The sequence below is a fragment of the Lactuca saligna genome, chromosome 5 (assembly GCF_052625555.1).
Source record: "Lactuca saligna cultivar CGN05327 chromosome 5, ASM5262555v1, whole genome shotgun sequence".
Lineage (NCBI taxonomy): Eukaryota > Viridiplantae > Streptophyta > Magnoliopsida > Asterales > Asteraceae > Lactuca > Lactuca saligna.
The window spans coordinates 247493437-247517685 of record NC_136421.1 but is presented as its reverse complement, the minus strand read 5'-3'; the positions used below and the strand labels follow the sequence as shown (position 1 = coordinate 247517685).

At 34.4% G+C, this 24249-nt stretch overlaps 3 protein-coding genes across 3 annotated transcripts; all 3 read right to left on the bottom strand.

The window, feature by feature from the left end:
- Positions 1-6418: 6418 nt before the first annotated feature.
- Positions 6419-7857, bottom strand: LOC145047277 (protein LATERAL BRANCHING OXIDOREDUCTASE 1-like). Its single transcript, XM_078995529.1, has 3 exons — positions 7293-7857; positions 6891-7221; positions 6419-6800 (listed from the first exon to the last, which is right to left on the bottom strand). Exons 1-3 carry the CDS (start codon positions 7757-7759, stop codon positions 6498-6500), a joined length of 1101 nt encoding a protein of 366 aa, XP_078851655.1. The 5' UTR covers positions 7760-7857; the 3' UTR covers positions 6419-6497.
- Positions 7858-10376: 2519 nt separating this feature from the next.
- Positions 10377-12284, bottom strand: LOC145047276 (protein DMR6-LIKE OXYGENASE 2-like). Its single transcript, XM_078995528.1, has 3 exons — positions 11629-12284; positions 10871-11201; positions 10377-10748 (listed from the first exon to the last, which is right to left on the bottom strand). Exons 1-3 carry the CDS (start codon positions 12090-12092, stop codon positions 10476-10478), a joined length of 1068 nt encoding a protein of 355 aa, XP_078851654.1. The 5' UTR covers positions 12093-12284; the 3' UTR covers positions 10377-10475.
- A 3067-nt stretch (positions 12285-15351) lies between these two features.
- On the bottom strand, positions 15352-18412 carry LOC145047275 (BAT2 domain protein). The gene is made up of 9 exons (XM_078995527.1): positions 18064-18412; positions 17326-17526; positions 17130-17227; positions 16972-17038; positions 16678-16881; positions 16340-16596; positions 16162-16252; positions 15880-16081; positions 15352-15783 (listed from the first exon to the last, which is right to left on the bottom strand). The coding sequence occupies exons 1-9, from the start codon at positions 18241-18243 to the stop codon at positions 15584-15586; spliced, it is 1500 nt and encodes a 499-aa protein (XP_078851653.1). The 5' UTR covers positions 18244-18412; the 3' UTR covers positions 15352-15583.
- Positions 18413-24249: the final 5837 nt, after the last annotated feature.

Below are 24249 nucleotides of genomic sequence, written 5' to 3'. Positions count from 1 at the left end.
CATTAATCCCAAGAGAAAAGAGAATAATTGTAACATCCGGTTTTCCAGGTATATTAACTTAAGTATTTTGGGTGGACTCGACGAGTTGGTGCCTCAACTCGTCGAGTGGGATCACGACTTGATGACGTGTTTAATGAATGGACTCGACTAGTCGGGTATCTGACTTACCGAGTCAGCGCTGCTGAGGGTGTGACAACCGTCAATTTTCGGTCAAGTCAAAATCAACCGAAGTCAATAAGTCAAACTGTTCGACTCATTTAGCATGTGGGTACTAGAGTTTATGTTAGGTAAATACTAAACAACTCTCTATTCTAACTAGAGATCATAAATCAAAAAGTGCGAACATCTAGATCTCCTTAACCTAAAACTGTGGTACGTGGCGATCCAAACCGATAAAACAATGTTGCATACTCATCGGGAGTATGTAAGATCCTTAAACAAGGCTTAACAGGGTTTACAGACCTTGCATTGCGAAGTCGGACACTCACAAATGCCACACACGAAACCTCTCTCAATCGTTTTCACTCTATCTCTCTCTATTTAGAATCTCTCCCAAATCTCTCTTTGTATGAGAAATCTCTCCAAGAATGTGAAATCTCTCCCAAAACTCTCTTTGTATGAGAAATCTCTCCAAGAATGTGAAATCTCTCTCAAATATCTATTTGTATGAGAAATCTCTCCGAGAATGTCAAATCTCTCCCAAATCTCTCCAATTATGTGAAATCTCTCTCTAATATCTCTTTGTATGAGAAATCTCTCCAACAATGTCAAATCTCTCCCAAATCTCTCCAAGTATGTGAAATCTCTCCCAAATCTCTCTCAAAAGTTCCCGTAACTTTTTGGAATCATTCGGGTCATTCCGACCCTTAACCGGGTCAAAAACGGCTCAAAACGGAGTGAAAATGAGTAAAATGGGTTTTAGGAACCGAAACCCTTCTTAGGAACCGAAACCCTTCTTAAGAACCGAAACCCTTCTTAGGACCGAAACCCTATAGCAGAAGAGAAGCTCTCGGGCTGAAACTCACGAGGACCGAGCCTCGGATCTCGGTCTCCCCTCTCGGCTCTCGGTCCCCTCTCGGTCTCTTCTCCGCCTCTCGGTCTCCTCCCGCCTCTCGGTTCCTTGCCCCCTCTCGGTCCTCTCTCTTCTCCTCTCGGTTCTTCTTTCCCTTTTCTCGGTTCTTTTCCCTCTCTCGGTTCTTCTTTCTCTTCTCTCGGTTCTTGCATCAGAAGACCGAAACCTCGGCCAGACTTCCGAAAAATGACACTTTTCGCCCATTTTTGATATTTTTAACATTTTAAGCCCGTTTTTCGTGATTTTAACGCGGGATTTTCTCCATAAATTATATTTTAACATAATAAACCCTAAATATTCATAATTTAATCATATTTTCATGAAAATCCCTATTTAAATAATAAAAGCTAGTGGGTAAAGTACAAAGAGGTGGAGTGTTGACTTTGCTTTACCTTATGATGCAAGCAACCACTCCCACACCCACTCTATGACCAGCCACACCTCCCCACCTTACCTAGGTCACATCAATGTCCTTTCCACTCAATTAACACCCTTTCCTACGTTTTTGAGAGCTGGACATTCATCCTCTCTCCTCACTTCTCTCATTTGCCCTCATTCCACCAAGGATCCAACTCCACTTTTCTCTCAAACTTTCTCTACCAAATTCGAGATTCAAGGTTGATCATCAAGTGTTCTTCCACATTTGGTAAGAATAATCCATTCTCCTTATGATTATTTCACTTCTTCTACGCAAATCATTGATTGCTTACACAAACTCCATAACTATGATGTTAGATTCTCAAAAATCTTCAAGGCATCTCCAAGTGTTCTTGAGTTAAACACTTCCATTCTTCAACAATAATCTTCTGAAATCACCTAAGGTGAGTTCATACCCCTACATTTTCATGTTTTCTCAAGATTTTAGGGGGTGGGGGGGAATACAAGTTAAAACACCAAGAACATAACTAAAATTTTCTAACAGCCTTCATCATAAAAGTTCAACTCCATTCACGGACTGTTTTGGACAACTTAAACATTTTTGTTTTCAAAAGTGTATAAGGTAGACAAACTTTAATATAGTATTTTTTTTATTAACAAACAAAAGTTATTATATGTGACTCGTGCCATACGTAGGAAACGTACATAAAGTTAAATACAAAAACGAAAAAAATAAATAGATAAAATTTTTTTTAAAAAAAAGATAATCTACGTTCGAAACATAGACAACCTCGAATTTAAACCGACAGGTTTATAAAAAAAACCATGTAATTTTTTTAAAATAATTAACGAAACAAAGTTTTAAATTAAAGTCGAAACATTGACCACTTTGAAATACCGACAAACATATAAAAATAAACACTAAAAATATTTTTTTTAGGTTAATGAATAGAAATTATTAATGAAAAACAAATTATATATGATACAAAATTATATACGAAAATTTCAAAAACATATGAGAAAAGTAATATTTTTCAAAGTTTAAAGTGAATGATTCAAAAAGATATAAATTAATATTTTTCAAAGTTTAAAATGAATGATTCAAAATAATATATTAAAAGGTGAACGGAAAACCATAAACTCATAAAACATAAGAAAAATTACATAAATTGTTCCTATGGTTTATCCATAATCACAAACTTAATCTCTACTATTTAAAAATACCAAAATATCACACTAACGGATAAACGTAACGAAGTCAGTAAAAATGATCATTCATGCCAATTTTGAAACCCACGGGAATCATGTTCATCAAAAAATTAAAGGGAGTAAATTTGTAACCATTGATAAACTATAATGATAATTCTTGTAGTTTTGTTTATAATTTATAAAGAAAACTTCATAATTGATCATTATGATATAAATAATTTTAGATTTCATCCAAAAGACATTTTGGTCAATTAAAAAAACTAACTAGTTAAAACTTAAAGTTGATGTTAAAAGGACCATTTACGTATTTTTAGAAACCATAAAGAGCATGCATAACGTTTTCAATAAAATTCTTCAAAACATGCATAACGTTTTCAATAAAATTCTTCAAAAAACCATATTTTGGAAACAGGTATAAATTATGAAAGTTTATCTTTATATTATTTACTCATAACATAAAGTCATAATAACAACTTAGTTGTTAATAACAACGTGAAGCATGCAAATAATAAAGTATCATTTATTTCTTACATATAATAGTATGTATTCGTAATAACGAAACATTTATATTTTTTTATCCTTAATAATAATGTATTTCAAACTTTTACCGCTAACAATAATGTATAAGGTAGCACTTGTGAGTATTTTACAAGTTTTAGGTTATATATAAGGTTGATCTGTTGTTTTGAAAGATCATATAAAAAATAAAAAATGTGCCTCTAAATATAATTCTTTTTATATATATAAAAAAATTGATAAGTGGATAATTATTATAAAATTAACCAAAACAAAACTTATCATCAACCCGACACTAATTTGTCATTTTTTGGTCGTTAATACTAATGTATGTAAAAACATTATGACCCCCTAAACAACTCGTGCCCAGCCTATTAAAATTAAGAGTTAAAAGAGTAAATTACACGAATGGTCTTATGGTTTAGGGTAATTTCTGAGTTTGGTCTCTAACTTATTTTTTTAATTTGGAATATCCTTACTGTTTGTTTTTGTTACATGTTTGGTCCTATTTTACCTAAAAAAACTATTTTGCCATTGATTTTTTAATATATAAAAGTAAACACACTCCAACCTCAACCTCCTCACCTTACTTTACCAATCTCATCATTTTTTTTTATTTAAATAATAGTCTTTTTAGGTAAGACAGAAACTAATCGTGTAACAAAAACAAATAGTAGGGACCAAGCACGTAACAAAAACAAACAGTAGGGATTTTCCAAGTTAAAAAAATTAATTAGAAACCAAACGCACAAATTACTAAATGACATGAAAGTATTATTGAGATCCAACCCAAAAGGGCAAGCAAGCTGGGTGAAGACCCATAACCCCATGACGGGTTGGGGCCAAATTTAGATCCGTTAGTAACTTAGTATTTGTTTATATTATACTGTCAAAACAGTAAAGCTTTGAGCCACAACTAAGTTGAAAATTAAACAAGAAGCTCCTAGAATTCAAACCTAACATGTTTAACTTTAAAGATAACGAACAATTAAAAATATACATTATTACCATGAAGAAAAGAAAAATATTAATATATTTACCATTAAAACGTGAAAATATTAAAATATCGATTTTCAAGCTGTGGATGTGTTCTAACTTCTAACACTAGGAAATTAAATAACGTTTATTGACTTTTAAACACTATTCTTTCTAGCACAAAATATTAAACACTAAATAGGTGGCACTCCTGTAATTAAGGCTAGTGACATTCGTTAATATCTCCAACTCAAAAAGAAATTTGTCCACATTTTTGTAGCTGTCGCACACGACACTATTATTTTGTAGACAACAAGTCACACAAGTTAAATTATATTCTAATCAACGTCACATCCTCGAGTTTTAGATAATCTTTAAGTTAACATATATATATAATTCAATAAAAATACTTAATTTTTTAAGTTAATTTTTTTTTATCTAACATGAAATCCCTTATATTTTAATATATATATATATATATATATATATATATATATATATATATATATATATATATATATATATATATATATATATATATATATATATATATATATATATATATATATATATATATATATATATAGGAATTGAGATCCCCCAAATATAAGAGATATTTACATACTATACAATATTTTTTGTCTAATAAGGATAAACTTCTAATACATCCCACAATTTAAACAAGAGGTGGTTGATCGCTCAAATTCAATCTGAATTTTAGGAATAACATATACATGCATGGTAGACATTTGGGCTTTGATGAGGATGTCACCACTCACCATATTGGTAGAAGGAAGCAAAATGTGGAGCACACCAACTTGATCAATAGCATTTTTTTTCCGAGCAAAATAGATGTTCAGTTCAATATGTTTTCTTAATTGGTGTTGAAAAGGGTTACTCGACACATGATAGATTGATAGATAAACATGACCATTGTCACAATAAACGAAGGTGCCAGATGGAGAGCCATAGAGGGCTTCAAGATCGATTAGTTATTAAGCCAACAAGTTTCCCCTAATGCCGTTTGTGACTCCATGATATTCCGCATATTTCAGTATAGAGGTATATTATAGGACACTCATAAAGATTCTTGATCAAACATGAGATGAGACCTACCGAATATAAAGAGAGAATTACATATAATTATAATTTTTGTCTAATATTAATGTACTTTTAATCCTTTTTAACACAAGAAAACAAAGACGAAAGATTAACAATCAATCTCATTCATTAATATATTGTAATAAATTTGCTAAGAGACAAATTAATTCATTCAACATCCAATTAATGTTCCTAATTAAGAAAACATTATTATTTATTCGGGACAAAATGCAACATAAACGACAAATTAATTTGATATTTATAAGTATTATTTATTTTAGAGTTATCTGATCATGAATATGGAGGAACAACGAGATATTTTTGGTCGTTTCCACCATGTTCTATATAATATTATGTCACATCTTTATCTATTGATATGTGTGTTGTGTGCGTTATACATGCTTATGATGTCCATTCAAGGTTCGAAAAGCCATATTAAAGAAATTTGCATTACTTTGACGAGTGCCATATACTATAAATACTAAATAATACACGAAGCTTTGCTTGTGTACATTCACATACATCTAGAGAGAAATATTTATAGGGACTAGGGAGAGATTGAGGACTTACGTGAAATTAAGATGATGATGATGTAGAAAGAAGATAAGGATGGTGATCATGATGCTGCTTCTGCTGATGATATAGAAAGATATAATGAAGATGATGATGATGATGATGATGATGTAGAAAGAAGAAGAAGATGATGATGATGATTAAGAAAATGGAAATGTGTATGCAATTGGTGAAGCTGGCTTATGAGTTTCTGATGGCTGTCGTTGAAGCAGTGGACTATGTTATTCATCATACAAACCCATCACAACCTTTAATTAGTTATTCTAACCCTTATCCCAACATCTACATTGGCCTTCTTCCCTAGCTACTCTTCATCCATGCATATTAATTTCATCCCATTTTTTTCGTTACTCTGCGAGAGACGTATGGATATAGTTTTTGTACATAATGGCATTAATTTCTTGTTTCATTCATTCACTTTCTGTCCATTAATATTTACAAGTAATTAATAAAAGTTTGCTTTTCTTTTAAAAATCGGATATGTTCTTTCAAGATTTATGTTCTAGTTAAATTGGTCACATGCCATTCCTTAAAATTGAATTCATCGTTTATAATGATTAATTAGAAAGGTTTAAAACTTAAAAAGTACCAAACTAAAAAAAAGTTATAGATATTTTATTCCTGGTTCCATAACTTTTTTTATACATGAAAACGTCACATAGTATCTTTTTACTTATACAACAACATTCTCAATAAGAGAAACAATATTATCCTCTAATTCGGGTTTCTTAAAATGATAAATCTGTATATTTTCAACATCAAGTTTCTTAAAATTACTACGTTTTCGGGTGACAAAGAATTTGCCCCAGTTATAACTCTCATACTTTGCAAGGTTTCTTTCATCCGTCAGCTCAGCAAGTGGCTCCACCACCGTGTAATGTGCAGGATTCACGAAAAATGGGATCGAAAATCTTTCTCTACCGGAGTTCACCTTCACCCTATGCTCTACACTCTCATACCTATCATTGCTCCATACCTATACAACAATAACAACAACACCAACAGATCTTAAATAAGAAGAATTGAGATCGATATATACAGATCGGAGATATGTTGTTAATGACACCTGAATAATGTCCCCGACGTTGATGATGAAGGAATTTGGTGTTGGCTTAACAAAGATCCACTCTCCATCGGTTTTTCTCTTAACTTCTAAACCTCCGACGTCGTCTTGAGCCAAGATCGTCAAAGCACCGGCGTCCTTATGTCGACCAACACCAAGGGCGAGGTCAGGAGCTGGGCACGGCGGGTAGTGGTTCAGTCGAACAAAACTGGTTTGATCCTTGGAGAAGAAGGGCTCAAATCGGTTTGCAGGAAGGTTTAAGCTCATGGATATCAATTCCAACAGTTTGTACGACAATTTCTCAATTTCTTTTACATATTCTTCCGATGCCTCCCTGAGTTGTCCGGAAACTGGATTAGGATCATGGTTATTGGTTAATTAGTTATTAAGTCAAAAATTAAGTACCTTAATTCTGGAGGATGGTCAGGCCATTGATTAGAGTACTCCGCCGTCTGTTCATCGTCGGATTCATATGACGCCGGCATCAACGTCGGAACCTCCACAGTGAAATCGAAAACTTCTTTCCAGTCCCTCACATTTTTTGTGTGTTCAGTATCGTAATAACCAAATGGGTTCCCTTCACCTCTCTTCACCTTCTTCTTCTCCTCCAATGGCTGATCGAAAAACTTCTTGGCTGCCGACTGTAGCTTTTCACGGACGTCGACGGGAACCCCGTGGTTGATTACTTCAAAGAATCCCCAGTTTTTGCATGCGTCACGGACCTGAGATATCAGATCTTCTATGGCGACGGCGGACGGAGACGGGTTTATGAAAGGCGAGAGGTCAATTTGTGGGATTCCTTCGGCTTTGATTACTGCAAGTTTAGGTCTGTGTTCAGGTTCTTGGATGAAAGATGGATCAACTTCTCCCATTGCTGAAGATTGATGAATTCAAGATCGGAAAAGTGATGAGTTTAAAAGGTGGTGGTGACTGGTGGAGTGAAAGAAGCCTATCTGAATTTTGCTATGTGGCAAGTGAGCTGGTACAATGTATTTGGACCCTTTTTTGTGTATGATACATGGTGATGATTTCATGATGTAAGTTTTGATTAATTTATCTATGGATATGTTCATTCTTACGTTTTGTTTTTGGTAATAAATTAAGTTATAAAAAATTTGAAGAGAAAGGAAACCAAGGGAGCAAACATAAGAACAAATGACCTGTTATATTTTAAAAAGTAAATTATTGAAATGTTCCATTTGATTTGGTAGAAACCGTGTCTTAAGTCTAGGGTGAGCGCGGTGCAGTTCGGTACGGTTATTGGTCAAAACCTCACCACTAACCGCAAAATCGCAAATGTGGTTAATCTATTTCAAACTTTTTGGTGCGGTTATTTTTGCGGTGCAGTGAGGCAGTTATTTTTGCAGTGCGGTGCGGTTTTGTATTTCGGTTATTAACCGTATGGATTTGACGTGGTTATTTTGTGTGGTTTTTAACCGCACTTTAGAGTTCAAACAGTTTTAAGAGTTTAAGCATATTACTTACAATAATAAAAATCATAAGGTATAAAACAATTAACTTAAATTACAAACAACTAATATCTTAAAAACTTTAAATCAGTAGTAATTAAAAATAAATATCTTAAAATTTTTAAATTTCACCATTTTCTACAGTTAAACATACGAAAAAACCAACATTTTTTTCTTCTAGAATTTTATCCTTCTTTCATCCATGAAACTTATCTTATTTTGAATATTTAATATATTAATAAATAATAATAAAAACTGTATATAATATATGCGGTGTGGTGCGGTTTTTTTTTTTTTACGGTTTTTGAAAACTAATAACCGCACCGCACCGCAAATTTGCGGTTTTTGAAAAACAGAAAACCTCACAATCGGTTTTTATTGTGGTTGCGGTTAATTGATTTCGGTTCATGCGATTTTTGCGGTTAATTTTAGTTGCGGTGAAGTTTTTGCTCACCTCTAGTTATGACTGTTATCTATATTTTTTTGTTTCAAACGTGTTATTGAAAAGTAAATTATTTTTCATGTTTCTCGTGAGTGTGTGTGAATAAAAATACGTTTTTCAAAATTATTTTCATATCCTTAAATTAAAAAAAAAATTAATAACATGTATATTCATATAAAACTCATAAACTCGGGCATATACCCTTTTACAATCCTTCACATAATTGATATCCTTATTCACGATTTGATAATGTTTTTGCTAATCGATTAGGATATGCAATCATCAAGTTTTGTTAATCAAATTTGCAATCATCAGGTTTTACTTCGATTTTGCTAATTGAATATGTAATCACCAAGTTTGTAATCATCAGGTTTTGCTGTTACAATCAATTAGGAAAATTCAATCACCAGATTTTGCTAATTGATTATACAGAATGTGAAATGACAAGAATCAAGGCATTAATAATCATATTGTGAATAATGAGATCTATTATAAGATGGATTGTGGATTGGTATTTTGATCTATTATAGGAAGGTTTGTGGATTGGTATTTTAGTTTTTTAGCTGTAATATAACTTAAAGATTATGTTTTAAAATTTTAAATAGATTAAATTAAGTATTTAGGTATATATGTTAGTTTATAGGTATATATGCGACTTTATAGGTTTTATAAGAATATAATATAATTTAAATTTTTACAATAATATAAACGTAATTATGAAAGTTTACAAGGATAAAGACGAAATTGTCTCAAATGTTATGGAAAACATCTAACACCTTATTGCAAATAAGTAACAAATGGAGTCTATTTCTCCGAGCAATAAACAAAAGATATTACGAACAAATAATTTTACCTATGAGAGGTAGGACTATTAATCGGGTTTTGGGTTAAACGGGTCGGGTTAGTCGGGTTTTTCTAGAAAAAAAATATTCACCCGAAACCCGACCCTAGTAAGGTACGGGCTAGTCGAGTTCGGGTTAATTGGGTTTCAGGTTAGTAGGGTCGGGTTAGTCGGGTTGAGGTTGAATATAAGATGAATTTATGTTGTGTCATTTTAATACATAATCCACATGTATAGGGACTTAAAATGTAAAGTTGGTATATGATATGAATTTTTGGAGTTTCTTTTACCATATTAATAATTAGTAATGCATTAATAGTGAATAAAATTGGTAAAATTGTTACAATACAACGGTATTGCATTAAGAGGAGAGGAAAATTATATCATTTTATACATCTCTATAAATAGTAATTTTACTTTCTGGTTTATTTAAGTAAGAAATATGTATTAGTTGTAAAATTTCTTGGGATCTTGAATTCATGTCATTCAACGCAGTAAAAAAAAAAATTTGGTAATAAATTCTTAATCGGGTTATTCGGGTTGACCCGAAACCCGAATTGTTTTAAAAAAATCAACCATAAACCCGACCCTAATAACAATTCGGGTTAGTCGGATGAACCCGAGTAACCCGGTTAAGAGTTTTGACCCTATTAAATCCGACCCTAATTACCTTATTCGGGTTCGGTTCGGATCGGGTTTTTCTTAACACCCCTAAATTGAGAGGGCACCACCAAATCTACCAAATTTTTTGGTCCATAAAGGTTTATCTTTACATGAAAAGAGACCATACATATTTTATTTATATAACAATATTCTCAACCCAAGAAACATTATCATCACCCTTTTAGCTCATTTGATTTTTTGAAATGATAAATCTGTATGTTTTCAACATCAAGTTTCTTAAAATTACTACGTTTTCGTGTAGCAAAGAATTTGCCCCAATTGTAACTATCGTACTTGGCAGGGTTTTGTTCATCAGTCAACTCTACCAACGGCTCCACCATAGTGTAGTATGAAGGGCACAAGAAAAATGGGATCGAAAATCTTTCTCTAGTCGAATTCACCATTACCCTATGCTCTACACTCTCATACTTGTCATTACTCCATACCTATACAACAAAAAATAATATCAATCTTTTAACTCAAACTACTTATAGTTACAGTCACGTATAAGAAGAACAAACTCATACGTAACTCGAACCTTAAGATAGTAGATGATTATATTGATTACCTGAATCATATCCCCAACATTGATAATGAAGGTATTAGGTATAGGCTTGACAAAGATCCACTCCCCATCGGTTTTTCTCTTAACTTCTAAACCCCCTACGTCATCCTGAGTCAATATAGTCAAAGCAATGGCATCCTTGTGTCGACCAACCCCAAGGGCTAGGTCGGGAGCAGGGCAAGGTGGATAGTGGTTAAGTCGAATGAAACTCGTTTGGCCCTTGGAGAAAAAGGGTTCAAATCGGTTTGCAGGAAGGTTCAAGCTAAGTGCAATAAGTTCCAACAATTTGTATGAGAGTTTCTCAACATCTTTAACGTATTCTTCACATGCCTCCCTATTTTTAAACAATTAAAATGAGTCGGTATCAATTATGAACAACATATATGTTTATATGTTCCTTGTTATAACACATTATTATACACCTAATCCCTTCGTTATCGAACATAGACATAAGACATAGTGTCTTAATTTGCAATGTTCTTTGATTTACCCCTCACATAATAAAACTGATGTGATGGGGTAAATCTTTTATCAATATATTTATTAAACATATAGTTGATCATTTGATTGTACTCTCGGTTCAAATTTACCAGGAAACAAAATTGTAATCATAAAAAGTTAAAAGCATATAAATAAAGTTTACTATAGTACAAATAGTACAACTAGCATCTACAACATTTTGTTAAAAAATATGAATTATTCAAGCTAAAACATGAGAGAGAAATGATAATCTGTTTAAAAAAAAAAATAGATAAATATACCTTAATTCCGGAGGATGGTGAGGCCATTGGTTAAGATACTCTGTCATCTGTTCATCGTCGGGCTCATGAGAAGCCCACATCAACGTCGGAACGTCCACCGTCACATCAAAAACCTCCTTCCAGTCCCTCACATTTTTTGTATGTTCAGTGTCGTAGTAACCTAACGGATGCGCTTCGTCTCTCCTCACCTTCCTCTTCTCCTCCATCGGCTGATCGAAGAACCTCTTCGCCGCCGATATCAGCTTTCCACGGCTCTCCACGGGGATTCCGTGGTTGAAGACTTGGAAGAATCCCCAATTTTCACACGCGTCACGGACCTGAGCCACAAGATCTGCATGAACGTCCGCAGGAGACGAGGTTAGCAATGGTGAGAGGTCAATTTGTGGAATTCCTTGAGCTTCGATTACTTCAAGTTTAGGTCTGTGTTCTAGTTGTTGAATGAAGGTTGGATCTACTTCTCCCATGGCTGTTGATTGATGGATTGAGATCCGAAAGTTATGAATTTAAAACATGGTGGTGCAAATGCGCATTTGAATTGGCGACTATGAATCTAGATGGGTTTTTGTGCATGATGCATGGAGATCGTTTTCAACTTACTACAGTTTTTCTTATTTTATGTGCCGATCAACGGATTGCTTGCAAAAGAAATGAGACAAAATTGAAAACGTTGCATTGATAAATATGATAAGGAATGATAGTAAAGTTTGCCGTTTAGTTTGATACTAGATTACTAGCTAGCTACTATTAAACAAAAAATAAATAAATAAATAAAATAAAAAAAAAAATAAGGATATTTGATATGAAATATGGCACTTCTTTAAGAAAAATAAGGTAGAATTTATAAGATTTGGTGGCCATTTAATATTACATATATTAACTTTTGTTTATCTTAGGTTAGTTTATGTAAAATGTCAACATAACTTGTTATCAATAACTTTTCAGTCCCTTAAACATGTATCAAGGATTTTTTAAATTTTCTTAAGAAATGAAATAAACTCTTAAAATCTTCACAATAAACTCTTACAAATTTGATTGATAATATATTAAAGTTTGTTTTTTTTTAAACGGCAATCTAACTTACTTCTAAACTACTTCTTAAATCCACATATGTCCACAACAGGAATTGAACATTCAACCTCAATGAGAGAGGGCAACTCGGGAAGCCGTTTGGTTAAAGTTTGTTTTATTGATTTACATAATACTTACTTCTTTTTAACGATTTCCATAATACCATATAGATAAAAGGTGCTCCTACATATATACACAATTCAGTTGTGTAAAAGTAATGAATGAATTTGATAAATTAAAATTAACCATTTGCAATAAACTAAAGTAAATTCCCATCGTGAAACTCTTTCTAAGTTATCTTCACGCATCATAGAGTTGATGCTACTGATTTACATTAATACCATCTTTGACAAGCTAATTCAAAGGCTAGCTTACCAATAAACTATCTAAAACTAGTTTATCAATTAGTTCGTTTATAAGCTTCTAAATAAAATAATAAAATACGATTAACTACTTTTATGATTTTAATAAACGTTAAATTAAAATAAGTTATCGTATAAACTAACTTGTTTTTGTCAAATGGGTGCTAAATATCTTTATAGTTAGATTAATTTTTCATTTTTAAAAATTCAGATTATATCTTTAACAAAAAGTATATATAACTTTTATTTTGTTTTTTAACCCTCTATGATGAATTTTCAAATCATACGAATAATAATGCCCTTACACTTATATCAATTTTCAAATCAATCCTTTTACTTTTTAGATATAAGTTTATATTTTAAACAATATATACAAACCCAATAAAAATATAATACCGAACCGTCTTATTTTATGTGTCAATCAATAAACTGCTTGTGTTCATTAAACATTCATTTGTGTCAAATTAACCCATTTTTTGTTAAATTTTGAATAAGAACTATGAATATGAAACATTAACATAAGGGTAAACATGAAAGTTCGGTTTAATGTGTTAATGTGTTTCTGTTATTCTGTATATAGAAGATTGAGACTTTCCATTTGTTATACAAAAGACTTTCATCTATATTATGAAAGTAAATGTTATTAAAAACATAATGTATTTTTGTGATAAATAGAAGTTTAGAAGTAGAATAGATTTGATGGGAAAAAAAAAAGGCAATTTGGAAAGAATGGATGGGTGAAACATTCATTGTTTTATTAAATGTAACCTTTTTCTATATGTTTTGTTTAGAATGATGATTCACCTAACTGAAGAGGATGAAAATAAAAGCTTAAATGAAAGTAATTATTTTGGCGATGACACATTACCATTAATAAACGGATACATTATAAAATCATTAGTATATTAGTAAGGTGTTGTTTGTTTTTTTGAAACCAAAATGTCTGCAGTCTGCGGACCACATCTGCAAGCCTCTGCGGCGGAAGAGGTGGACCAAATGTCTGTAGTCTGCAGTCTGCAATAAGAAGACTGTTTGTTTTTAACATCTGCAGCTATTGAAATAAATTAATTTTTCAAAGTTAATTTCATGTCATAACGATTAAAAATGCATTTTCAGCAAAAAGATAAAGAAAAAAAAACGGGTGGTCTTTTTTTTTTTTTTTTTGTTAAAATGAGGTCTGAAGACCTTTGAAGACAGTGGCTCATGTCTGCGCCAGGAAGACCTCGCGCAGACGTTTTTTGGTCTGCGCACTTCCAAAAAACAAACACTCCGCGAGGGCATATGTCTGCGCGTTGTCTGCGCGGCGCAGACAAAAGTGGTTGCGCAGCTCTTCACAAGAAAAACAAACAGCCCCTAAGTTAATATCGAATAGATTTGTATTTATTAATTATATTCAAGTGTTTAATTCTCGTCAAGAATTAAGAGATCTAGTACAAAATATATGTACTTTAGATTTAGTCATTGCTATAAAAAATTCTAGACATAACTTCAATGTTGTAGGATTGTAGAGGTGAATATAGAAATTCACAAATATATGATCTGCAACTTACATTCATAATAACAGGGTATTTATTGAAATGTGATATTTTGAAAGAGTTGAAGCATCAACCGTTATCTAAATAATAAAATTAGTAAAAAGAAAGTAATTATTTTAATGATTTTGAGATAAACAGTAAAACGTCAAATATGACATCCATTAGATAGATATTCATTTGTTCAATTAGAAGTGTGTTACTATTCAACTATTCATACACCTCAACTCACATAAATAAATAAATAAAAAACAGTTACCCACTGAGTGAGTTGTACAATAAATGCAAGTAATAAATATGGATGAGTGAATAGAATCACACTATTAAAATCACCTAAATAAATTGACATCATGACATTAAGACAACAAGTCATATCTTTCCTTTCTTTTCTTCCACATAAAAACATAAATCAAACAAAATAAGTTGGCACATCATTGTCATGTCATTAAGGTAACAAGTCACATCTTACCTTTCTATCGTTCACATAAATCAAACAAAACTAAAACGTGAATGGTAAAGCGTCTTAATATTGTTTGGAATACATTTTTAGAACAAACCTGTAACTTGGCTATTATTTGATTAACATTAATCCAAAACTAATCCCATCAAAGCAAGCATATACACAATCAAAATTACAAGTATATAAAGGTGTTGTTTTATAACCTACGAATCAAACAGAATTCAACATGTTTGATACAACCTCTGAACGAATCAAAATCATCCAAACAGTTAAAGACCCTACTAAGCACTAAATGGTTGAGTTTTATCAAACATCCCCTAAACTAAGATGGGTATGTTAATAAAGACTTGAAAAAGTATACAACAACTTACAAGTTGGAATATGGGAGTAGTATGAATTATGATAGATCCTAGAAGTAGATTCACAATCCCAAAACTAAAAGCAACAACTAGTCTATAATCTATATATACAACACCAAAATCTCTGAATAATCTAAAATAATAAAACAAAGAAGGTTTTACTTTTAAGATCTCCTAAGCAGTAGCAGTAGCAGTGGAAAGAATGACATAAGCCAGGAAATGTAAGCCATCCTGGATTTTAGCCACAGCTGTTGTCCGGTTGACACGAAGATCTTCAGAAAACGACTTCACTTTTTCTTCAATTACTTTCTCTGGTAAAACTTCTGTACAAGATTTTATGGCTGCTGCATAAGCTTCTGCTACATCCGATATGCCTGTAGTGTTTGTTCGTTAGAAGGGTAAAATGGTCATTTACTCTGTCTGTTAATCCCAATAGTCAATGATTTTACTACACATACACGTAGACCTACCTGTCACAAAACTGATGGCAACTGCCTCCACAAATCCAGTCATTGATTGTGTCTTTGTTCTTATTGTTTTAGCTTTTTCAATACAATCCTCCGGCCAATCAATTTTTGCCACATCATCATCATCCTTATTTGCATTCTTCACAACTGATTTCCCAAGAGCTACAAGTTGAGAAACCGCAATGCAACACATCTCTGAAAGCCTCTGCATACACATAATATTATTATTATTTACTTTGATTGTTGCCTGATATTCAATAATAAAGAGATAATTTATTTATTTACATGAATGCCCTCAGAGTGAAGAGAATCTAGCCTCCCACCAGTTCTCAGAGCAATATCACTTGGGGAAAGTCCAGCTAACGCATTAGCAAATCTGCAAAATATAACAGTGATTAAATTAATATTGTATAAAGATTAGATTTGAATTGAGTAATGTTGAAACTTAAAAAGACGAGATTACCCTGTAGCCATTTCTGCAGCCTTGCTCACACTTGAACCATGAAAGCTCTTGATCTCATCATAACTTCCATCAGATGAATTCTCAACATTCTTTCCCTTTTCAGACTCTACATTCTTTCCATCATTTTCAGTGTCTAAACTTAGAAGCTGTTGAACCTCTTTAAGCTTCACATCATATGCAGATTTTTCATCAGTTGACAGCTTTGCTTTTCTTCGGTTGAATAAAAGGGCATAATGGTTTGACAATGCCTCAAGTTCCTGGAATTCAACATTATAAGAAACTTTGATATATGCGAAAATGAATTTGATAATAAAAAAAAAAGATGAAAGAATTACTACCTCCAGATGCTCTGGACCTCCATAGATGTAAAAGCATCTGTCAAATGTTACTTCCTCCAATAACTGATCCTCTTCAGTTCCATGCCCACCTTCACCACCATTTTTGTCAACTTCCATTCCTGATTCTGCAATCAAAAGATCAACAGTTTCTTTTCCAACATACTCAAGAACTTGCAACCCTTTAGCAGTAAAAGCTCTTCCAGTCTGTTCGATTAATCGGTTAAAAAAAAAAAGAAACAATCAAAAACAGAAACTTTTAGTAGGAGATAAAAACAAGAAAGGGTTTGTGCAAACCTCTAAAAGAGATGGTGCAACAGAGCCTCCTGCAGGTATACCACCTTGCTGTATAGAGTTTTCCAGTCTGAAGAACATAAACAGTTATAAAGATTCATTTGATTTGAATATTTGATTGCTTTCAGATAAGAAAAATGGATGCCAATAAGTTGACCTACTTTTGAACAAAACTGGAACCCCCTTTCCATGCATTACCAAGTGCCTGCCAAGCTCCTGAGGCAAAGTTCTCCACAGAACTGTCAATAGCTTTTATGCCCTGTAGGATAATTAAAAAAAAAATCAAAGGTTTAGAATAAAATCAAAAGTGGGAAAGCATTGATAACACAAGTTATTCAACTATCATTTAGAACTTGCTTGGCCAAGGATTGTGTCTTCACTGGCTTTCTCAAGTCTTTCAAGAGCAGCCTTGCGCTTCTTATCATCTTCATCTTCACTTTCGTGATCTTTATCAGATGCTTCTTGATGATCTTGATCCTCTTTAGAAGATTCTGAGCCTTCAAGCTCGTTTTGCAACTCAGAGATGCTATTTGCAGCTGTCTTTGCAACCTCAGCAGCCTGTGAACACAAAACAGTGATCAGAAGAAACTTAAATGTTTTGCTTGTGCAAAATTTCTTTCCTAAAATAGATATCAGACTAAAAGTAATATTGTTTTAGGTGCAAATTTGCAACCAAATCCATAAAAAAAAACTTCATCTAAACACTATTAGGTTTGGAATCGAAGTTCAGATTTCAAAAATGTATCTCCTTCCACGAAACATTCAAGAGGGGTTTAATAACAAAACCAGATAACAGTCGATAGAAAATCCAATGCTCGTGTTTGTTTTTGTAAGAAAATCCTATCAGATACTTTATATTTGTATTTGAGATGCACTAAGGTTGACGTCAAAAATGGAAGTCTCAATTCGTATCCATTTCTGTCGAGTAATAAAAAGCCTTGCGATCATTGACCAAAACAAAAACCTAGATCGGGCAAAAGTGAGTGCGAGTGAAAGTGAGATAATAAAACCCTAATTCCATAGGCAGCAAAGTATTTGAAAATGCGATACAAAAGGAAGTGAACCCAATACAATTTCCAAATAAATTGGCATTACATTGCGAGAGATCTCCTCAGCAGCCTTCTGAAGATCTGAAAGAACAGAAAACGCAGAGAATCCCCAGCCCCATCCACCGCCGGCGTTCTGGTCTTCTTTCGGTTGCTCCACCGCTGGTTTCTCTTCGACTGGCTCTATCTCATCCTTTGATGACGATTTTATGGTGGTGTTGGGTTCCATTTTTAGAAGGTCTGCGATTTGGGAATCTAGAAAAGTAATGGTTTTTGATGAAGCAAAGAGTTTAGTTGGATCGCGTGTTTGTTGGGTCTGGGATGAAACTAACGAAAGGCACTGCGGATCTGGAAGACTTCTACTTCACTACTACGGTGACGCTTTGTCCGCCTGTCTCTCCCTTTCGGATCTCTTTGTTTTTAGAGTAAATTACGTGAATGGTCCCTATGGTTTTGGTTAACTTGTAGGTTTGGTACCTAAATTATTTTTTAAGTTGCAAGTTCCTTACTATTTGTTTTTGTTACGCACTTGGTCCCTACTATTTATTTTTATTACGCGCTTGATCCCTACTGTTTGTTTGTGTTACGCGCTTGGTCATGTCTTACTTAAAAAGACTATTATTTACATAAGAAAAACGATGGGTAAATAAGGTAAGGTGATGGGGTAGGGTTTAGGGTGTGTTTACTTAAATAAGTTAAAAATCAATGGAAAAATAGTCTTTTTAAGTAAGATAGGGACTCAATACGTAACAAAACCAAAAAGTAAGGACCTTCCAAGTTAAAAAAAATAAATCAAAGACCAAACACACAAATTAACCCAAACCATAGAGACTATTCATGTAATTTACTCTTGTTTTAACTTTATGGTTTACATAAAAATAAAGAATTAATTTTAGTTAAAACCAAATTTGTGATGAATTTGTGATGGGTGAGAGAGTCATCCACAACATTTTTTAGTTATACCCCATAAATTATGATTTATTTAGTTGTACATAATAATTGTCTAAAACTTTATACGGCTACAATTTATTATGTATGTAAAGCTATAAAATATTTAGTAGAGATGGAAATATATAAAGGGAAATTCACAAAAATAATAATTGTTATTTAACTGTTTGCCGAAATGATAAATGACACGTTTCAAACTAAAAAGAATGTATATCGAAGTATCCGACAAGATGGGAAATAAATTGTTCCGCATTCGAATATTTTGGGTTATTTTTGCGTAAAATACATTTTGAACGTGCTTTATCTCCTATGGTTCATTTTTGGATCGGCATTTCGGAGTGCATAATTTTTTCCCAAACTTGTGTGGGTTAAGGTTTTGAAAATTGTATCTCAATCACCACTGATACAATTCATTTCTAAAAAAATATATTGTTAGAAATAAGTTCATCCAACCGAATTCATTAATAAAGATTTTATTTTACTGTTATAATCTAGAATAAGTAAAACCTAGAACAACTACTCGTATCAACAAAGATGATTCTAATCGGTTTGAGTTCTTACTTGTGTCGTATGGGATAAAATTGGTTTTTAAAGTCATAAAGTGTTTGTTGAAACACCCCTCGTATTGATAATTGCTACGCAAATTTGGTCCCAATTTGTTAAAGTCATGATGTTTGAAAGTTGGTCAAGTGATACGATGGTGTAATAAGTGAACCAAAAACGATAGTTCAAGTGAATAATTTATATAAAATTAAATATTGGATTACAAAGTCTTCTAAATATCCAAAATCTTCACTAAATCTTTAACTTGGTAAATATGAAAATAGTAACATTATAGTTAGAAAACCTAATTAAACTCAAAATTATACTTCTGAAAGGAATTGGATAGTAACAATAATCGAATTCCAAAGTCAAACTCTCAAAACAATTTTCAAAAACCATTTTATATTTATAATGTATATGGGAATATGAAGCATTAGTAATAACCGATTAAAAACCAAATTGAAATATGCAAACGTAAATGCTTCTAAGTTTTCAACCTAAGTTATCTACACTAAAAACAAAGTTCATTTCTACTAAAGATTCCGATGATACAATGACATAAACATTAAACAAGGTGGTAACAACATATTCAAAACCTGCTTAGAGGCCCAGACGCTAAGTCCGATATTTTGGAGACGTGTAGCATCCAACACGAAACTATGAAATAAGTTTGCAAAGTTTATCCCCGAGTTTTGTAGCACACATGGCTACCAATAATCAGGTTGGAAATATCTATAGATCTTTGCCGCTCTAAGATGAATAGAGAATCTCGACTTGTGCGCATTTTCCATCAAAACATGTCGCGTACCACCCCAGTATGGAACCCACACCCTCTAATGAAGGGTCAATAACCCCCGACTATCATAATTGAAGGAAGCCACCTGACCCACAATGTGTTCACTCTTCTGGTGCTCTTCCTTTATAGCATCAGTCTGAGCCTCTCAAATCTAGTCTAATAGTGGGGTAATCAATATCATCCTCAAACATGAATCCCTGATCGGAGTCACGACAGCCTTACGGCTGAGAGCATCAACCACCACATTGGCCTTCCCCAGGTAATAAAGGATCTCACAATCTTGGCCTTCACCACATCGAACCATCTACGCCGCCTCATGTTCAGATTTGGTTGATCCATCAAATACCTCAGGCTCTTGTGATCCGTGTATATAGTGCAGTGGACCCCATAGAGGTAATTTCACCAAATCGCAAGGGTAAACACTACAGCTCCAACTCAAAATCATGCATAAGATATTTCGCCTCATGAGGCTTCAACTGCCTCGAGGCGTAAGTGATCATATGACCCCGTTGCATCAGAATTGCACCTAAGCCCAAGATCGAAGCATCACAATATACCACAAAGTCATCAACACCCTCTGGCATGGTCAGAATTAGTGTCTCACATAATCTCTATCTTAGAGTCTCAAAGGTTGCCTACTGCTCAGGCCTCCAACGAAACGTGATGGTCTTCTTCGTCAACCGATTTGAAAGGAACGGCTATCTTGGAGAAATCATGAATGAGTCTCCGATAGTAACATGCCAATCCAAGGAAACTTTGAATCTCAGATGGAGAACTCAGAACCACCCACCTCAAACTTGGCCAGATCGACCAGAATGTCGCTTTGGTTGACAAGGTGCCCCAGAAACTACACCTTATACAACCAGAACTCACACTTGGAGAACTTTGCATACACTTTCTCCCTCCTCAAAGTCTCCAATACATCCATTAGATGCTTCTCATGTTGCTCATGAGTCTTGAAATAGACCATGATGCCATCATCAAATACAATCACAGACCGATCCAACATAGGTCTGCATACGCGATTCATGAGATCCATGAATATGGCTTAAGCATTGGTGAGCCCAAAAAGCGTCATCAAGAACTCGTAATGAGCATCATCTGGTGATAACTGTAACGCCCGTTTATTTAAATAAATTAGTGAATGTGAGTCCCGAACTAATTTGTGAAGAATTTTGGAAGTCGGGGTTTAAAAGAGTATGTTCGGGATTAAATTGAAAAGGATTACGGAGGTCAGGGTTGTTTGGTATATTTTGGATTTTAGTTGAAGTGGATTTGGGAAGGAGGGACCGAATATGTCAAGTTGGGTGAACTTTTAAATAGGATGGGTGTTTAAGAACCGTCAATTCCTCCTATGTATGGAAGCATCGCTCAAACCAAAACCCTAGGTCGCCAATCTTCAGCCGCCGCCATCGCTTGGGAGCTCCTCGGCAGCTGATTGCATCATCAAACCCTACCGCCGCTTCTTAGCCATTATCGAAGCCACCAACGGCCACCATCTTCCGGCGAGAGTGTGACTGCCACTGTTCCATCACCTCTCCGTGTTTCCTTCTTCTTCCGTTTTCTTCTACCGCCGCCTGCTGTGTCGTTGGAGTGCCAACGACCGCTACACTGCCATGGAGGGTCGCCTTTGCGACGTTGCTGGTAGAGAATCACCGAGACTGAGAAAGAAAATGGTGTTCGTCACCGTGCAAGTCATGAGCGGAAAGGAGCTCTCGGTTTGGACCATCGCCTCCTACCTACGTCTGTTTCTTCACTCTCTCTGTGGCCGACATCGAGTATGTCGGTGGGAACCGGTGGTGGGTTCTTGTCGTTGTTTACCACCCGTGGTGGCTGATTCAGGAAGCTTCAGTTTCTAGATGCCGATTAAAGGCGATTGCATATGGTTCCTGTTGAAGAAGAGTCACAAAACACCACCATGGCAGTCGCCCATGGTGGTCGTCGCCGATACGGAGCTATTGGCGGACTTCTTGTGTTACCATCGCCAGCAAGTGGGTGGTTGAGTTCGTTTTGCAAGCAAAAATCATATGTGTGTTTGTGTTTATTGTAGTTTAGTGGTTTTTGGGTGTTTAGTCTAGTTGGATATAGCAAGGAAGCCACTACCACCACTATGAGGTGGTGGCTGCCACCAAGCACCACCGCTAGCCACCATGGTGTGGTTGGGTGTCTGTGTATTAGTTAGTGTGTATGAGTTAGTGAGTGTGTGTGTATTTTGGATTAAAGCCTTGTAATTGTAATTAGAAAATTGAATAATAATAATAATAATAATAATAATAATAATAATAATAATAATAATAATAATAACCACCACCGTAAGGTGGTGGCCGCCGCCGTGAGCCGCCTTGGACCACCACTACCCGAGGTGGTAGTGGGTGGTGCCCCACTAGCAAACGCTAATGGGCTTAGAGATTGGTTTTGAACAATTGGGCCATGTTTGGGTGGAAAACCCCAATTATGAGTATTTGGGCCTTGAACTTATTTGGACCCATTTTTGGGCCATTGGGATTGGATTGTGAATTAAGCCCAAACTATTCCAGGCCATTTATCTAGTAGAGTAAAAGACTTAATGGACTAAGTCCTTAACGGGCTAATTGAGAAAATCCTAATATTTGAGAAATTATCAGGACACGCACAAGAATTATTTAATAAGTGAATATTAAATAATAATCATTGGCAAAAATTAATCTAAGCAATAATGGACTTAATGGATTAAGTCCTTAATAGATTAAGTCCCTAGTGTGTTAAGTCCTTAATGGGTTAAGTAAGAAACACTTAACCCTAGTTATCAGTTGATGTGAAACCCTAATTTCACTTGGGCTTTGTGTTGCGCCATCCAAGAATAATTAAATGGACTAGAGTAATTAGTTGGGCTCTAGGGTAAGGCCCATATGAAAGATTGGGCCCAATTTTGGAAAATTGGGTCATAGATGGGCCAAAGTTAGGCCTAGATGGTTGTATGATATTGGCCCCTTAGAATGAGACATGTTGGACCGGACTGAGCAGTTGGGCCTTAAGGGAAGTCCATGTAGAGGTTTGGGCCAAATTTAGAAAATTGGGTCATATGTTGGGCTTTGATCCTGTAACGCCCGTAGATCCGGGCTAGTCAATTTATAGACAATAAGTATCGAAAACAACTTTTCGACAAAAGGTTATTTAGAATAAATAATCTTAACCAAGTTGTAGAATATTTCACAAGTTTCCGTACATATAAAGAACGTCGAAATCCGAGTTATAACAAAGAAGTTATGACCTGTTGAAGTTTCGCGACGGAACCGGCACGGCAATGGGAAGCGTAAATAGTGAATTTACGATGCAAGACTTTTTAGCCTTAGTGATCTAAACGAAAGTCGTAGAATATGTTAACCCGAGAAAATCAATAAAAAGAACGCACAAATCTGACTTCGTATGAAGAAGTTATGATTTTTCGAAGTTTCGGATTAGCAGTGTACAGCCCGAAATTCGAATATTAGATTGAGCAGTTTTTAACCGACACAACCTAAACGACAATCGAAGATCTCGTTAAGAGTAGCGTAACGAGAAAAAGATGGGTGAAAACAAACGTCGGATGAAGAAGTTATGAGGATTTAACGGACCAATCATGTCCCGGTCTGTTAAAAATATAAAATTTAAAATCGAGTCAAAATTAGCCAACAAAGTCTAAACAAAAGTTGTAGAGTACGTTCCCACCTTCGCGTGGATATAAAGAACGTCGAAAACGGAGCCCGCATGCGAAAGTAATGATTTTTAGAAGTTGAGAAGGAAAAATTGCGAACTGAGATGACGTGGCTGAATCTCAGCCGTTGCTTGCTGAACACGGAGTCGCTTCGGATTTGCGACACGTCGCCCTTCGCATTACGCCCAACGTCCGGTCTCGTACGCGCAGCGTACACCTAGCGCTCCTCAGTCCAGCTTAAGCCACGTCGCTCCACCTGAAGCTCGCCATCTGTC

Excerpts from the sequence above, each read along its gene's own strand:
- LOC145047277 (XM_078995529.1), bottom strand. The coding sequence starts at position 7,759 with ATGGGAGAAGTTGATCCATCTTTCATCCAAGAACCTGAACACAGACCT. Across the intron at positions 7,222-7,292 it reads GACCATCCTCCAGAATTAAG|GGAGGCATCGGAAGAATATG; the intron begins GTACTTAATTTT and ends CGGACAACTCAG. Across the intron at positions 6,801-6,890 it reads ACGTCGGGGACATTATTCAG|GTATGGAGCAATGATAGGTA; the intron begins GTGTCATTAACA and ends ATTGTTGTATAG.
- LOC145047276 (XM_078995528.1), bottom strand. The coding sequence starts at position 12,092 with ATGGGAGAAGTAGATCCAACCTTCATTCAACAACTAGAACACAGACCT. Across the intron at positions 11,202-11,628 it reads CACCATCCTCCGGAATTAAG|GGAGGCATGTGAAGAATACG; the intron begins GTATATTTATCT and ends GTTTAAAAATAG. Across the intron at positions 10,749-10,870 it reads ATGTTGGGGATATGATTCAG|GTATGGAGTAATGACAAGTA; the intron begins GTAATCAATATA and ends TTTGTTGTATAG.
- LOC145047275 (XM_078995527.1), bottom strand. The coding sequence starts at position 18,243 with ATGGAACCCAACACCACCATAAAATCGTCATCAAAGGATGAGATAGAG. Across the intron at positions 17,039-17,129 it reads GGTTCCAGTTTTGTTCAAAA|ACTGGAAAACTCTATACAGC; the intron begins GTAGGTCAACTT and ends TATGTTCTTCAG. Across the intron at positions 16,082-16,161 it reads TTCACTCTGAGGGCATTCAT|AGGCTTTCAGAGATGTGTTG; the intron begins GTAAATAAATAA and ends ATGTGTATGCAG.